Below are 18816 nucleotides of genomic sequence, written 5' to 3' on the forward strand. Positions count from 1 at the left end.
TAGATGGACTCGTATAAGGTATTTAGCAGTGGCCTTGCCCAACTATACAGTTTTTACTCTTCTTGCATTGAGTTGCTAGTTGACCTTGAAAGATATTGGCTTCAATCTTTCAATATCATGCAATTAGTTGTTTATTTCGTATGTACTTATGCGCTGTCACGAGCTATTAGGTTAATATTACACCAACATTTCCAAAGTTAAGATTATTAGTTTATTGATAGCGTGTTCCTTGGCCGTTTACTTTGATTTTCACCTCAGGTCTAACCAAAAAAAAAAAAAAAAAAACCCTTCAGAGGTCATTTTATTAATTTATTGCACTGTACATTGCCTGACCACAAGATTGCAAGTCAAATTATTCGCCCTAAATTTATCAAAAAAAAAAAAAAAAACGAAGAAGAAGAAGAAAAGCTAAGACTTCTATTAAAACACGGGCTGGTAATTTCATTACATGCATTATTATGCTCAACACAATCAATTCGATCTAGCCTAGAATTAAGATTCTTATCTCTTCATTCTCAAACGAACGTTGAGCGTTGAGCATCCGCCTTATAAGAAATGCATTGCTACACTTTTGTTCATTTGATTTATAAAAACTTCACATGTCAATGTCATTAATTTTCTCTTGTGTACGTTATTAAGATTCTAGAGGCAATTATCTACATTGCGGACCATATCACATTGTATACCGTATTAAACTCAAAGCACTTGACTTTTCCACTAAACCTTACGTTGGAAATGCCATCAATACCCTCTTCGTTGCTGTATATACATATATATATATATATATATATATATAAACTCTCATTTAGTTTATAGCAAACAAAGAGTGAAGTGGGAAAAAAAGACTGAAAAACTAACTAAATGACAAGTATCGCCACACAAATATACCACAATATTATATAATACATGGGATAGATAAGCAACTTTTGTTTGACGCTAAACCTGACGCTGTATTTTAAAAATGTAACAAAATAAATAAGTTTACAGACACACACACACACACACGCACACGCCCGTAGAATACACTTATGTGTGCATAGATAACTTTATGTGTATGGATGTGTTTGTAAATAGGAGAGAGTTAAAATTAAAATACTCAAGTAACACATACACACAGCACACCGTATAAATGCCATAATATAACAACTTGGCGTACAAAACTAATGTTGTGTATGGGTGTTTAAAACATGTGTTCGGGTAGACAACATATGAGGAAACATGAAAGCAAAAAAAAAAACAAAAGCAAACTGCATACGTAAAGCGGATTAAATCGTGGGTGCAATAGCAAAAAAACCAGCACAACCTACTAATAGCTTAGATTTGTGTAGACATATACATACATATGTATATAAATATATATATATATATATATGTATGCAAGTGTGTGTATTTAAAGTTTAATGCACGTTAGATACATGTACATATAGACGAAGCTAAATATGAAAGTATGCATAAACGCTCGCTTATATATACGGCTTTGGAAATATAACTTTCATAAATATATGTATGTTGTGCATGTTCGTTTAAAGGTATAAAACAGATAACTCAAGGGCGTATATAGCATAAGTAGAATACAGGAAGGATTGTCAGATAACTAACAAACGTATACGTATTTGTAAGTATACAAGTATACGAAAGAAGACTACGTTCACTTAAGAGTGAATCCTGGACACCCAACATGCAAATACAAATTACGCAAATGGGTTGAGTCGAATTGTGGAGATATTTCCTTTTAGATTTACCAGCCGCACGCAGAATAAAGGTTCTAACAATCAAATTGACGGACAGACATGTCAAGATTGTCTGCCAATAACAATAGAAAAATAAATTCTATGATTGATCATATTCAAGATTTGAAAATCTACTCTCAATATGTTTAACGGTAGCGATGAAAAATTAACCCGATTTCAAGTGCAGGCTATAGAAACAACTTGCAGAACAGAGGTAAGAAAACAGCATAGTAGTCGAATATAAAAGTTCTTGCGGACGTTACAAATAGTATAAGCAAATTAGTTTACTCTCGTTATAGCTCTAAGTTCTCTGTGGTGCATGTAATAATACACTATGTAGCAACAGCTAGCACAATTTAATACAGATTAAAAGATTTTAGACTTATGAACTTTTCTTTTACTTCCACTAAATAAAAACAGGCAGAAAAACGAATAACATCTGACTGACTTCTCTGAGTTATGTACGTATGTGAATTGAAATGTGGTAAATAACTGAAAATTTTACCTAAAGGTAGCAAGAGCGCAACTAACTTTTTGCCGAAATTAATTCCTCATCAACTTTGTAGCTTAATCCATTTTTCTATTTCGCTACTACCGCATGGAATTTTATGAATTTTTTGATGTTAAAATACCATACAGTGGTTTCCAAAATGTGATACGTCTTTTTTAGAAATTCTAATTAAGGGTAATATATAGCTAATATGCATACACGTATATACATACTCTTTAAAAGATTTATTATATATATAAATATTTTCAAAAGAACACTTTTCAATAGTTATTGTTTAGTTCGCAAAGAAAGCAACAGATGGATTAATTTATTTCAAAATCGTATATTTGAATTAATCTCGGTTGGATATTGTGGGAAGAAATAAAGGAAAACGAAAGAAGAGAGACAAAAATAGAGAGAATAAGAAGATAATATATGCAAGCTAACAAGATAAGACCGGACAAAGGTAGAAAAGAAACGAGAAAACACAACACCAGGACAAAAGAGAGAAGAAAAAGAGAAGAAAAGGGAAGAAAAAGAAAACAAGAAAAGAAATGAAAAGAGAAGAAAAGAGAAGAAAGAAAAGAGAAGAAAAGAGAAGAAAAAAAAAGAAGAGAAAAGAAACGAAAAGAAAAGAGATGAAAAGAAAAGAAAAGAAGAGAAAAGAAACGAAAAGAAAAGAGAAGAAAAGAAAAGAAAAGAGAAGGAAAGAAAAGAAAAGAAAAGAAAAGAGAAAGCGCCACAAAATAAAGCAAGCTAAGAAAAAACAGAGTAAATTAAGAGTAATAAAGCAAGAGAAGACAAACGGAATTCAAGCAAATCTACGAAAAGATAAATAAAATAAGAGACAAAGCGAGGAAGAAATGTTTAAAAGTTGACGAAAAATTAACAATAGTTACTGACTCCAGGCCACCGCCTAGAATGAATCTTATCTATAATTTGACGGAATCAGAAGTTTTTCTTCATTTTTAAAAAAATATTAATATCTACGACTTCCCTTCTTTAAGAATAAACACAATTTATATGTAAGTTTGTTGTAAGTTCAGGAAATGAAACTTTCGGAAAATAACGTAAGTAATAATGAAACTAAACAAAGACTAATTGATAATAATTCTCACATATAAAAGTAATCAACGGAAAATAGTTTCTCATAAACACAAGCATATGTGCGAGATATTATGAAAATCCATCTTTTAAAGCTGACGTTTAGTTTCTTCGAAATTAATAGATAAACAATTTATAGGTTATAAAAAGGAAGCGCTAAATATATTGAGTTATCGGAAAAACTATAAATGTATGAGACATGTTGCTTAAAAAGAGCACATATTCATTCATAAGATGTCTTGCGTTTCTACATAATGCCTCTGTTCTCTCCCTTCTTATAGGGGCTCTCTATGATCGAGACTTGGGAAAGAGTTCTCTATCAACTGATCTGCAAAATTGAAATTCTTAAGGAAAACTTTCTCAAACACATTAACCGTGCTTCGGATGTTTTCTTTCACGGCAAATGCGATCCACTTTCGTCTACCTGTCTCTTTTATGAATCAATCTCTGAAACTCTTTTAGTGAGTCTTAAGCACACTGACCAAATTTAATGTTATCATATGGTGTTTACTATAAAAACTAAGAAACTAGAGTAAAAATGAAATCTGTATACTTTTTCAAAGGTAAATTCTAACCTACTTGTCTGTCCGTCGACTATCAGTTTTTCGAACGCTTATTCTCGCTGCAATTAAAATAATTATTCATATTTTTAATTTACTTGGAATTTTTTAATCTATTTTACGCGTTGCGCGACACAAACAAATATTTAATAATAAAAACTGTCAGTTGCACGGCGCACAAACAATTTATACCAAAATTCAAGTTTATATTTCATTATTTTAATATCGATATAACCTATACAAACGTAGTTTCGAATGTATTTAGAATGTGCAATAATTTTAAATAACAAATTAACAAATTCCAAAATTTAGACGTGAACATTTTCGTAAAACCAATATGGTTAAGGAGATGAGGATTATTTAAAATTTCTTATATATGTTATGTATATCACGAAATTACTCTCGTCCCACTGCGTATAACTTTACGAAAACAAAAGGTAAAAACTATTCTAATTTCCACTTAGTAAGTAGGTTTCCTTAACGTGAAGAGAATCTAAGCAAAAAACCCTAAAGCGAACATCATTTTTTTACTAATAAATTTTAAGTAAATTAATGCAAAGATTTTTTGAACAACCTAATATCGTCGTCCTTCTATCACTGATTACACAAATCTACTTGTGATTGCATCCTTGGTCAGCAGTAAAATAACAGAGGGGGAAAGGTAAGTAGAAAAGAAACAACTATAACAAAGAAAAAAGTAAATAAGTAAACATAAAAAAAAGTAGAAAATAGCCCGATAATAAGCTTAAATCGCAACAAGTGCAAAAGTAAGAAAACATAAAGTAAAGAAGAGGAGAAGAAAGCGAATGTTAAATCTTATTAAAATCTGCAATAGTCTTATACTATTCTTTTTACATAGAAGCATTTCTTTCCATCGTATACGTATATACTACTATGGTATTGGCACTAGCGATAATCGTAGCCAGACCCAATAATAATAATCAGAGCTTAGGGTTGGATTTGTGAAGGAGTAAAATCCTTCAATTATTTCTAATGACAGTGATTTGTTAAAGCAACAATATCTATAGAAAAAAGAATAGCGTAGACATTGATACACAGTTTCTGCGTCTAGAACAGTAGAATAAAAAATTGAACCAGACGGAGAAAAAAAAGCCTGAAGTTGAAACAAGCCTGCCGAACAACAATGACAAAAACAACATTGGTAAAGCAAGAAAGAAAAATTTGAAAAATGGTCTAACAATAACAACAGCATTTGAATGAAAAAAGCAAAAGCCTTTAGAACGGAAAAATTATAAAATACAGAGTAATTTATAAATGGACATTTCTTCTTTTGATCCCCATTCGTATCCATAAAAGAAGGTCAAAAATGTATTTATATTTTTTTATCGTAAAATTTGAAGGAAAGGCTAAAAGAAAAGCTTTTCTAATTCTTTTTGTTGTTGATATTTCATAATATATATATATATTCGCAGAGACAGATAAATTAAAATGAAATAAACTAAAAGAAATTTAACAAAATAAAATGTATTTACTATAATTTTTTTTTTTTTTCAGATATTTCATTACATTACTTCCAGTTTCAATTTTGCCAGTTAAGAAGAGACTTTCTATTGGAAAACATACTCTTTGATCATTTTTAACGTTTATGTGTGAGAAAAATTTCAATTTTCGTTCTTTCCTTTAACTAAGCGGTTGTAAACAGTCATACTAAGCAGTAATATTGGACATGGATCAGCATTACTCATTTAACAAATGCTGTTATCTGACTACTTCAAAAACTTTTTTATCCGACCGTAAATAAATTAATTCGATTAGGTAACATTCTGTAGTGTACTAAACTTCCGGCCGTCTCGGCTTTAATTACTTTGAAAGGGTATTCAAGTAATTCTTAATAAATACGGGAAATCAAAGAGCCCTATAACATAAAACCTCTCTGCTAATTCTGTTATGATATTGCTTTAAACTCATTACAGGTAAGCATTCATTTTCAATATTATTTCTTATTTAAATGCCATTCGATTTTCTTCTTGATAAGCTATACTAATTGAACGGCAAGTATGCGTGCAAAGACGCAAACGGTTTCATTTTCACAAATTTATTGATAGAAAAATCATTAGAATCGTACTGTGCTTAAAATTTCAACGGCGTTCAACTTGTCTGCCTGTCTGGCAGCGACTGACCACGAAGCCGCAATGTGGAAGCAGTGTTTTGAGGATGAGTGCAACCGCATGGACAATTCGCAGATTGCCCAAATACATCATGCCATTCTCATAGCTTTATTGGTTACATTTTTCGATGCGAATTCTCGCACAAAAACACGAATGAACCCTGCACAGCTATTTGGGAAAATAAGACATATATACGTGGTTTGCACTTTTTATATTACATGAAAACAGTAAATAATTCGCACTGCACAAAGTTCACTTGGTGCTATTGACATGCGATGCGAAATTGCGAAAAAGAAAAGGTTGTATTTGATTTAGGCCCAAAATTCGCTAATGTGGCATTTAATTAGTTGAGGGAGCAAGCGCCGAAGCACTTAATATAATATCAACCTATATTATCTACTAATGAAAATGATAAGGTAAAGCAAAGTATCAATGTATATAACGATTAGATACGAAGATTTTTACCTTTCTCTAGATAAAACAACGGTTTTCCTTTCATTATTACTGAGTTATTCAGTGTACGGAGGAGCTAATCATGGTGCGCTCAAAGTTTGCATTTTCGATGTTTATTAATTTCATTTGCTTTCGTTGCTTGCCAAGTAAAAAAAGAAAAGTTTTCTGTGATGTATTGCGACTAGCGATGAAAGGGGTGTCTTCTACGACAATCTCGAGCGCAAAAAGACAAGGGTTCGACATCGAAGTGGAATATTCATGGCCATAAAGATTTCCTATGCAACGTGTTACGAGCTGTTGTTTTTTTTTTTTTTGCATAAATTTTAAAAATAGCACTCTTAATGAATATCTTCCTTTTAGTAAAATATTCTTTAATACTTTATGGGTAAGCCAATGTGTACTTCGTTACATGTGTAATGTCATTTATGTCGAGCATGATAATTTGCAAGCATCTAATAACTGAATATCAGTCAAGAAATGTCCCCCTATGTCAAATCGTTTCTTGATTAACTTCTGGCGGAAGGTAACAATTGCAAATTTTTGAAGCCATGGGTATATCACACGGCCTAATCATGTATGTTAGCAAAAGTTGAAAGGATGACAAATAATAAATGTAAAATATTCTATAAGAGTCTCGCAAAGGCAAGTTCCAGTTGCTCCTTCTCATATTTTAGTCAGAATTACATAAATTAATTGCAATTTCAAGTTCTGCATGCATTTTCAAATTTTTGTTTTCATTATTTTTAGAGATCGAACCACGGTATTGATGTAACAAATGTGGGCTGTATTCAGTTTGTTTATAGACAAAACTTAACTCGAATTAAATTTCAATTTCATTTACTTTGCCGGTACTCTTAAGGAATATTAGCTGCCCATTTACTATATTTATCTTAAATCTATCATGTATTTTCGTTACTAAATATAGCGCGAATTTCTTAAGATTTCTTAGAAGCTTTAACTTGTGAGTGAATTTAAATTTAATGACTAACGAAGAAGTATTGTTTGCTTCCATGACTATTTCATATTTTTTTTTTATCTCCATAGAAGAGATTATCTTTTAAACTCTGCTTTATGCGTCTAATAATTTATGTAACTATTGTGTAGTTCGTGTTCGAAATAATAGCAGAGAACTTTTTTTAACGTATTTATACCATTGTAAGTATATCAAAGAATTTGCCTTGTTTCCGTTGTTTATTCTTTCCGGCTTTCTTCATTATTTGTTCGATAAAAACATACCGCGGCGATAAAAGTGCTCTCTCGCTTATCTCTATATTCGAAATGACTAATTAGCACTATTGTCTACGATGTGGCATAAAGAAGACCATGTCGGTAAAGTAGACGACATGTCTTTCCCCCTTAGGTTGATATTAAAAATAAATATTTTCCTTTAAATATTATTATATTATTTTCCTTCCTTTGTGGAATATTTTATAAGTTGCTGCCAGAAACACTGTGTAGTAATAAAAAAACATTACTATGTACTGTGTACGTGTTTTTATTAAAGTTTCGATAATTAAAAATATAAAAGCAGAAGGCAGAGCAGAATACTATGTAAAACTTTTGAAACAAAAACCGAAATTAAATTCATCATTATATATATATATGCTCTATTTCAATTCCTTATCCGATTTTCATACTTTGCTTTCACCCTCTAATAACAATCTAAATCTAAAAAGTATTAGGCCTTTTTCGTTCCCATTAGCTTTAAATTAGCCATGCAACAAGACATGCAACCAAGCAACGTTGTGCAATTTCGTGAAACCTGGCTTGGGTGTTGTCAGAGCAGAAATTGGGAGAAAAAAAGAATCTCTTCTAACACGTAGCGAAGTTAGACAATTTTTATATCAAAATTATTGTGTCGCCGGTTGAAACCAGGTACTTAGATCTATACTATCAGCATTTAGAAGGACTCTTCATGCCAATGCAAAAAATAATCGAATCATTTATTAATAGAAGGCAAATAAAAACCCTATAGTCGGACAAGGCCTGCCATTAGATACCCGGCACCTCTTTGCTTAACTCAATTATTCACTTGTTTTGGTAATGATACATCAAAGATTATACAAGCCCGCATATTAAGGGGAACCCAAAACATCACGTGATGTGACTTATTAGGAAACTAATCTGACCTTTGAACAATTTTATGATTTTCCATCATAAAAAACTATAAGTTAGATATCCTCCTCATGTAAAGACTTGCTTTTCATGATGATCTCTATATAGAGGTGCAGAGAGCAGACCTATGTGATCCAAATTCCGTAGCGTTATTTATTTTTTTTTTAATTGCTGCTATGAACCAATTTTCAACCTAAAATATTGAAAATTAAATCTTCACTCACTCACTAATCATGAAAAGCCTTACATGGGTCCAAGAAATAGACGAATGTGGATCAAATTTGGTCCACATAATTTGTATGGCCAATTGCTAATACAAACGAATTTCTATCATAAAACATTAACATTTGGCGCTATTTGGCTTATAAGGGTTTACATATCATGAAAATCCTTATATGTGGTGGTATCCAATAAATAGACCTATATGGGGCAGATTCGGTAAGGTTCATTTCTATGTCAATTTACTATTATGAACTAATTTCCACGATGAAATATTAAAAATTGAACCCTTTTACCGGATACAGACTCAGTTTTTGTAGAATTGGTTATATGAATGAGGTTTCAAAAAATAGACACAGCTGATCAAATTTTTCATACCAATTTAGAACATCGGAATACTACCACTTAGTGACTTTTGTCAAGAAATTTTGAATAATAATTTTTCAAAATAAAGCGTTTTATCGGAAGTAGTCGAAAAGTGGATCAATCCGAACCGTTTCCAGCAGCGTTCGTCAGGACAAACGACAAGCAAAGCTTAAATCGATTCATAAAATAATTTTCATTCGATCGATATAATAAAAGATGGATCTCTTTTAAGCCCTTCTGCATGCTAGATACGTTCGCGCACGTTTAATATATCCTGTACCACAGGTAGTGTACGGTCTAAAAAGGGAAATTCTTAGAAAAACAGATACGTCACATCACAAGGGACCTTCTCTTGGACTTTTTAAGATCGGATTTGGTAATAAAGCATCATCATGCCTTAAATCGCGAACTGCCTCTCTGTAAAGAATGGAAAAAACCCGCGGTCTTTAACACTCTGACGAACAATCTCGAACCATAAAAATCACGAGTAACAATCAATAAATTCTCAACGTTGACTTCCACAGGCCTAGTACATTTTAAACAATATGTTATATAAATGGTGTTTTATTAATTATATCCTTCACGGACATAATCAAAAAAAAAAAAAAAAGAAACAATTTTTTTTCAGTGTTGATAAACTTTGTTGATGATGGTTGTGACGAAGCACTAAGCGTATGAGCGATATTTATTTTCTTTTTTCTATTTCTTTAATAAATAATCCATTAAGTATGCTAAGCCGATAATTAACTACAAAACCATCTGTCAGAACGTAAAAAAAACATAAATATAAAGGAAAAAATACTTACAAACAAAACATAAAATATGAAAAATATAAATTACACCCCAGCCCGCACTTTAGTCGAAAAAAAGTAATGGTAATGGCACTAAAAGCAGTTAAATGACAATGACAGGCCATATGGTCTGCATGCGACATGACATTTAGACTTTTACTTTACTCTAGTACTGGGTATAACAGTCGCTTATGAATGGAAGTGTGTTCGCCTGTGTGTATGTGTATGTGTGTAAATGTTAGTGAAAAAAATATTAGTCCCACGTGTTAAAGCAAATGTCATCTGTTTGAATACAACCAGACCATATAGACTATGTGTTACAGTCTATGCTTCCAGTATATTTCTGTTCTCTGCGTTTCCTATCTCTGTCTTCCCTACAATATTGTTTTATAGTTCAGTGATTTTAACTTAACACACACAAAGCAAACAAACAGCACGGCTACGAAAGATACAAATACAAAAAAAAAAAAAAAAAATAAGCGAATACTTTACGAAGGAAAGAATAAAACAGAACAACTCAGGAAACCATACATATTTGTAAAGAGTATAGAATTTTATAACCATCACCAGGGAGATGATATAAAATCAAACAAAAATTTCTATGTCAATCAAGTCATACATTACAAATGACATTTTGTACTTTCTCTATGCTGCTGTACTGCTTTTTCATGCCTGTCTGCACACGTATATGCCCCCTGCAACACACTTGCACATATGTGATTTCGATTGATTATTTAGTTAGCGAAAAAAGCAGCAAATTTTTGATATTCATTTAAAGCCCCATGTCCACAAAAGAGATAAAGATATTTAAACCAATTTTTTTTAACCGCTATACATACATGGTTTGTTGGCCTTTTTTCAAATTGTTATGCACATAAGATGCACTATCCACTATCCTTCAATATACGGCTACTGTGAATACATCAGATCATTTAAGATCCTCTTGAATGTCCTTGTTAAAGTTGTAAAGTGGTTATACCTTTGCACATTGTTATTGCTCTTAGTATAATTTCAGTTTTATTTGTTACGGCTCCCCTTATATCTGTATGTGTGTATGTGTATGTGTATGTGTGTGTGTGTGTGTGTGTGTAGACAACTTCATTATTTCGTCTTGACCGGAACGATGCAAAACCAAAATGCCATGGACCTGGACTAAATGCAAACAGTAGCACTGACAATATGAGACACAATCGCAAATTTAATTCAACTTTGTTTTTGTTGTTGGAATTTCTATTTTTTCCTTATTTTCCATTGTTCTTTTTTTTTTTCTTTTTTTTTTTCTGATACAAAATTTTTGGTTTGCATGTCATGTATTTTGTATTGTTTTAATCCGTAGAGAATAGGATCTTCTACGTTTTCAGTATTTTTAATATTTCAATAGCTTCTTGTTGTCTCGTCTTCTTTTAGGTTATTCAATATAGTAGTAGATGCAGTTGTGTTGGTATTTGCTACATAATAGTAGCTGTACGGTAATAATAGTAGACAACACACACAAAGCTTTAACAAAAATTGTATTACTTTTGTTGGTTAGCTCAAGTCAAATGAGAGGTCGCTTCTAACAAACTATGAAAGAAGGAATTTTTTAAAAATATAAAATTACATTAAATTATGTTTAAAAAATAATGAGCTTTCGAAAATAAGAGATAAGATTACGTTGCTTACCGTCGTATAAAATATAGTTTTAGGAGCACATTTTACTTTATTGCCTCATATCAATTTCTCGATAACCATCTGTAACCTTTGCAGTTACTGGTTCTTTTTTTTAATATAACTCAGAAGGTTACCGGAAAATGAGAGAAAGATATAAGAAGCGTAACTAAATGCTGTGTCTTTACCGACTAAGCATGCCTTGTATCTATGATCAATTATGGTCTACAGCACTGAGATTTGAAACCACAAACATTGACTTTATGGCGATTCTTAGCTACTCGGTCACTTTCTGTCTCTTCTTTCTGGCCATTACCATCTAGCTATATATCAAACAGAAACTTTTAACAAATATCTCCTAAATCTCTCTGAAAGCTTTTTAAAAATGTATTTAGGCTTGGTTTAGCATACCTTTCTTCGTATTAGCTATTTCTAATGGCTTTCTAAATGTAATAGTTCGAAAAGTTAAGAGTGAAATTTCGGGATTACAGCACCTGGAGCGATGTCAACAGTTTGGAAAGATGCGAATGACCTGCCATTTCGTTCTAGTACTGTCTAAACTTCCTGAACAATTCGATTCGAATGTAAAATGCCAAATGAAACTCTATGTTTAGCCTTTTGGCATTTTCGTGACTACTTGCGCAGCTATGTTGATTGGCCCTCTCCTAGCAGCGTCCGTTGCTTTCCACAAAATATAAAAATTCAATAAAGTATCTGTTCAGTGTTTGATGTTTTATTAAAAAAAAATTATGAAACGCAGTAGATATTTTGCGAAAAATTCGCGACGCCATATCAATGCATTGTTCACATTTTTCTATTGCAAACATTAGCTAACATGTCCGCGAAGTATCAATACTTTTTAGATTAGCGATCATATTATTAGGTATATATGTGGAGCATCATTGTGTTTTACTATGCACACTTAAATATTCTTAAACAAATATTGATGCTTCCTATAGAGACCGAAACGTCTTATAGCTAAAGCGGAAAATGCAAAAAAAAAAAAAGGTGAACGGTCAGAATGCAGTTAAGCTAACCACATTTCATGACATCATTAAAGGACGGCAAGAAAAAATGGATATTTTTTCCTTCGACCAACAAAATACGAACAAAAAAACGTTAAAAGAAACGTCGGTATAAGAAAATTACCAAAGTGTAGCGCTTGACATTTGTGTGCCATAAATTTTTCATAAAATACAAATGCACATATAAATGCATACATAGACGACCTATAGCGATACCTAAGAAATATGAATATATATATATATATAAATATTTTTTTTTTTTTGGTAGTTATGTACATTTGCTTTCCTGTTTTCGGCTCTTTTCCATATACGAGAACACAATATAATATAAGAAATACTTTGAAACAATATCTGCTTACACAAGAATTCGTATATAGGAAACTTACATGTGCGTATATGCGTAAAGCCATGCTTAAGAAATATGATAACAATGACAGACTGAATGTAATCTTGAAGGACTTTATCTTCACAGTTTTCCCTGAATCGCAACGGAGTGTAAGAGTTGAAGCATATCAACTGAAATGGCATAGAGCATATAACATAGCATCACGCAATTGTACCATGTGCTCTCAACGTCATGCCATATGGCAACATTTCTCAAAGAAAATAAATAAAAACGTATGAAATTATAAGGTAAGGAGGTAAAAAGAAAAAAAATTAAGGAGGTGAAATACAATAAACAGCGACCCTTGCAATTTAAACGTGAATGAATTAAATTTCAACATGTGTCTCGATGATCTATTGGTATTAAAAGTAATAAACTGAAGTGCATACATATACGAAATCGTGCGGGATATGTGTGAAATGATTTTTACATTTTTCAAATTAATTCTTACATGTCCCTCTTGACATTATTCAATATTTTTATATCTCAGAAAAGAAAAGACGAGACAATGAAGATCGTATTTCCAGAAAGTCTTTTAAGGCGAAAGATATGCGATTTAAACCCTTTAATTGCTTTTGTTATTGTGAATGGATATGAAAAAAAAAAACAAGCAAAAAAAAATTACATTTGCCTTTGCGGCGCATTTCCGACAGTCAGCTGCTCAAGTTATTATTTAAAGCTTATAGCAGTTTTCCATAGCGCACGCAGGCAAACATTTGCATCAAATCTCAAGGCAGTGTCCGCTATGGGATGAAAATTATTCATAGTAATATTTTGTTACCACTTTTCCGTTTGTTTAGCAACTGTGGATACGTTTGCTAGCCACTCATGCCGTTTTGAAAACTTCGTCTGTTTGGCCAAGGCAAGTGCACCTTTCTGATTGCGAATTTTTCGATCTAGAAAGAATTCCAGTAACGATCGCACAAATACCATGATCTCATCTTACTTACCTGCAGTTGAAGATGTTCTTGTATTCATTGTTGAACGTTACAAGCGCAATGACAAAGCGAGTACGCATTTATTTTTGAACGGCAAGAGTAGGACGAATAAGCGGTCATCACTTTACATCGTTGAAGAATATTTTATCAATTATTATTTTTTGACAGTAAAAAGTATGTACAAAGTCATGGTACTACTGGAACGGAATGAAATGAAAACCATTGACCATTGACCGAGGAAGGCCTTGGACTTTGCTTGGACCTTTTCTCGCAAATAGATACTGCCATGTTGTAATATACAAACTCGAGTCTACTTTCAATTCGAGTCTCCTTTCAAACGAGGAAATTTACTCTTCCCTGGGTTAATAACACTATGTTAAATTTATCTGTGTCATTCTAAGCCATTCCTGTTATGGAAAATTTATCTTATTTTTTACTACTCTCCGGTATCGCATTCTATTGCACTAAATTCTATCTCTCTTTCTCCTTATTTCTCATATGCAAAAAAGCCAAGGTTATGCTATTTCATGCTCATCTATACCACTTTTCGAAAGTTTTCCGTACTATTTGAAGTTCTTGTTCCTTCTTGTAAATCTGAATTTGTCTATGATGTTATAAGCAATTCTTTGCCATTTTAGATTATCTTTTGCCTTTTTTTTTTAGGTGACTATCTATAACTTTATGGTATTTTATGTTGTCGTGCTTTCTAGATTATCGCTTATTCGTAATTCCCTTTTTGTTTGTGTTGTGACATGACCTTTTTCTTTTCACTTTTTTATTGCATTTTTACATTTTCATTACAATCAATTTAATTGTAGGTATTCACAGAGTTTCTCTCACTTTTCTTCTTGACACTCAAAACGTGCACTTATAGTGGTTCCCCTGAACTTGCCGGTACGTCACAAGCATGTGATAGCAATATTTTTATTTTGTTCTTCGTTTGCCCTCTTCCTTTGACCATGGTTTATGGGATTTTATCACCATTTACTTTCCATTTTTCTTTCTCTGCTGCCATTAAAATAGGAAGGAAAACAGAAAAAAATACACCAATCACTTTAAAAATGTCAAACCTGTGTTGATAGTTTCTTTCTTTTTTTTTTTTTAATTTTTTTCTATTTTCGTTGCTACTGTTGTATTTGTACACTTTGATTAATCGTAATGTTTTCCCAAACTAACCACAAACCGGATTTAACAGTAATATAAGAACTATTTTAAAATAAATTGCTCTTAAGGTATAGAAAATGAATAAAAAAAAAAAAAATAAAAAAAATTGCAAAGTATTGGACACATGAGATGAGCCCCTTATGCAATGTATTGGTGCAAGACGTCACCGAATGGATGAAAAAGTGTGAATGTCGGTTGTCACATAGTATATTTATAAATATATGTACAGTCACATGCACGTTTAAGGAAAACCCGAGGCGAAAGAACCATTTGTATACTTGCATATGGTGTCACATGTGGTAAATGATTGAGCGGTGGTGTTAGTGGTAGCAATGGTGTTAGTGAATGTGTTTTGACACACAAATTGGTTATCAACCAATAAATGTATACAAAAGTGTTTAGATTTTACTTTCAAGAGACTTGCTGCATAACACATTCACATTTTCCTAGAGAAGCGTAGAGTGCAGGCAGGTGAAGATGTATGAAATAACAAAAATAAATAAAATCTGTTAACTTAGGGCTTTAATGGGAATTTTCCGTAAGCTATTCATTATCGAACGACACGGCTAACTCAATGAATGGGTAACATGTACACGTAATGTACACGTTTCTAATCATTCAGAGTTTTCTAAAGAATCTTAAATGCTTATGTGAAAAAGATGATGTCAAAAACTACAACACACAAGTTATTTGGACTTCCGAATCGAAAGAAGCAATCCTTAACGCGACTCCTTTAGGTTATCTAGTTGAGCGCATTTTAAAGCTATTGCTCTTTTTACTATGGGAGGGTTCGAATCGCCTGCAAAGCGGTTTTCATAAAAGATGTATTTGTCGAATTGTGTTTAACATTTGTCGTCTTTGTTGCCTTATTTACCGATGCTTATGGATCCTTCGATTTCGACTTTAAACGGTCAGGTGAGAAAAAATTTCACAAAAAATGTTGTTTCAGTATTTATATTTAAATTTAACGATTTATTGTTAACGATTACAGATTTAGGAAGGTTGGAATTATGTGTTGATAATTTTCAATCAGAATTCTTATATGACCATATACTACCCGTACATCTACTCTAATGCAGGCCCTCTACGGCGAAGTATGGAACTTTAGTCAATTATTTATGCGTGGAGCTGCTCTTGAACACACATTACTAGTAGTATTAGTACTCGAAATGGTTTAATTGTCCACGTTCGCCTTTATCTATTGCAACCTACCTACTTTCTTTTCTTCGGTAAGAATGTAAACAAGCAAAAATTTCATTAATGGTCTTTTTTCAATCATTGTAGAAAACTTTGTAGAATACTTTTTTTTTGTCAATACAGGGCTTACAAAATCGATCGACGAAGGTACAATGGAAAGGCCCCAAAATCTTCTCTATGAATGAATGAAAATGTGCAAATGTGTCACGGCTCAAGGTATTTGCTTCTTTGTTTATTAGCGGTACGGGCTAAGGTTAAGACTGTTTAAGACCGTTTAATGACATTTTATATACTTTCGATCCGGAATTTCGCTATTTTGACAACGTGTTTACAACTGTTTACAACTGTTTAAGACTGTTTAAGACTGTTTAATGACATTTTACTTTCGATCCGAAATTCGACAGAAAATTTCAATCAAATTTCAAATCAAATTATTCAACGAAAGTAATAAAATTTCGAAATCCAATTATGAGCGTTTCAATTAACTATCAAAAAAATTTGAACACATTAAATATTGAATTTATTCATCCGTATTACGATGTTTATAGTTAGACGTTCTGCAATTAACTAACACCTTCGGAAATATTTAATTTAATTTCCAAATTTGTCGGCTTGCTTTGGTTCATGATAAAAATGAAAAAATTTGAAAAACCTTAATTTGCGCGTGAAGTTAACGATTCTTAATATGGAATGATTGGAATTACGATTGTTGACCACTTTTCAGCTTCAAATATTAAAAATGTTTACTTTTCATTTTTCAGATAAATACATTTTTAATTATTGAGAAGTGTAAACAAATGTGGACGCTTATTCTCAGATGTTGCCAACCATTTAACACTTCGCTACCTTTTCTTCCACATGAAAAATAATGCATTCTAACTTCATGTAAATGCATAATTTTCATGAACGCCCTTGTAAAATGGCTTTGATTTCTCGCTAAAATCCGTTAGCTACTTGTTTCCTTTACAAAGTTTATAAAAAAACAGTACCGTGCGTGGACATCAAAGACATCATCATTTCTGTTAAATGAGCAGAAGTAACAGAAAAGACATAATACTTTCTTTTAAATGCGAAGAAGTGGTGGAAAAAAATCATAGCAACTGGATATGCTTTATATGATTCTGCTACAGCTGTTGTCTTAATTATTGCAAAATTGTTGTCTTAATTGGGCAAAAAAAACATAATTTGAAATGAAAGACTTCTGGACATAAAAACCACAAATCCATTGGCTTAGTCCAACTCCACACAACAACCCCCCCCAAAAAAAAAACAGAAATCAAAGGCTAAACAAATAATTTCAATAGGCGAAAGTCAATTATAACAAGTTTACTTAAAACTTAAGAAATTTCATTATTTCGATTTTATCGAATCAGTGTTGCTGGATGAACCATTGGTCACAGTTTTTTTACTAACGATAGGATTTTGTTTCGTATGCAACTCAAACATAGCACCTAAAATATTGAAATTAAAGAGAAATTCTTAGAGCGTACGCTCTTCGTTAAACTTACAGTTGTTTCGCATGACTTTTTGGCGGAAGTGTGAGAGAATATTAGGTCTTCACACGCAATAATGTGACACCGTAACCGTCATCAACTACGAATCCGCCCGAATTAATTAGTAAAAACATTGGAAGGTTTTACTCGCAAGTTGGTATTGAAAATGGGCCAAATTGGTCAGGCCAGACGTCGGCAGTGGAGCGTAAACTGAACGCAACTCCGGTTTTCTTAATAAAAATTTGTGGGTTTTTGCTTGTTACTTAGAAATTATAAAAGTTAGAAGGTTGAAATTCTCAATTTTCACTTCACGAAACACTCTATTCTTTACGTGCAAAAATGGAAAAAATCGGGCATGCCCACACAAAGTTATGAGTAATTAAATTTAATTTTTTTCACTTTTTTGTATAAACGTTTAGTTTCTTCTTCAGTTCTTCTAACGTAACTTTCTCCTTTTTTCTAGAGTCGACTTTAATGTCCCAATTAAAGATGGTAAAGTTGTGTGTAATCAACGTATTTTAGCCGCTTTAGACAGCGTGAAGTATACTTTTTCGGAAAACGCCAAATCTGTTGTTTTAATGTCTCACTTTAGCCGCCCTGACGGTAATAAAAATCCTAAATATACATTATCACCTGTGGCTGAAGAACTGAAAACTTTACTGGGTAAAGAAGTGGTTTTCTTGAATGACTGTGTTGGCTCAGAGGTAGAGGAGAAGTGTAAGGATCCAGTAGAAGGCAGTCTTATACTATTAGAAAATCTTTGCTTCCATGTGGAAGAAGAGGGCAAGGGTGTCGATAATAGTGGAGCTAAGGTTAAGGCTGATGCTGAGAAGGTGAAGGCTTTCCGTGAAAGCTTGTCCAAGTTAGGCGATGTTTACATAAACGACGCCTTGGGCACAGTCCATCGCCCTCATAGTTCCTTGTTGGGCGAGGGTTTCGAAAAGCGTGCCGCAGGACTTTTATTTTTTTTTTTTGAAAATAGGATAAAATCGAATGCCACGCCTATAAAA

The 18816-nt window shown here is 32.5% G+C and overlaps 1 protein-coding gene across 1 annotated transcript in view; it reads left to right on the top strand.

Moving 5' to 3' along the window:
* The window catches only part of LOC119632896 (phosphoglycerate kinase-like), a 183189-nt gene that overhangs the window by 163715 nt on the left and 658 nt on the right, over positions 1–18816 (top strand). Inside the window, exon 4 of the mRNA XM_038026052.1 lies at positions 18270–18756. Coding sequence (XP_037881980.1) covers positions 18270–18756 — 487 coding nt within the window. The remainder of the gene's footprint in view (positions 1–18269; positions 18757–18816) is intronic.

The sequence above is a fragment of the Glossina fuscipes genome, unplaced genomic scaffold, assembly GCF_014805625.2.
Source record: "Glossina fuscipes isolate IAEA_lab_2018 unplaced genomic scaffold, Yale_Gfus_2 2, whole genome shotgun sequence".
Taxonomy (NCBI): domain Eukaryota; kingdom Metazoa; phylum Arthropoda; class Insecta; order Diptera; family Glossinidae; genus Glossina; species Glossina fuscipes.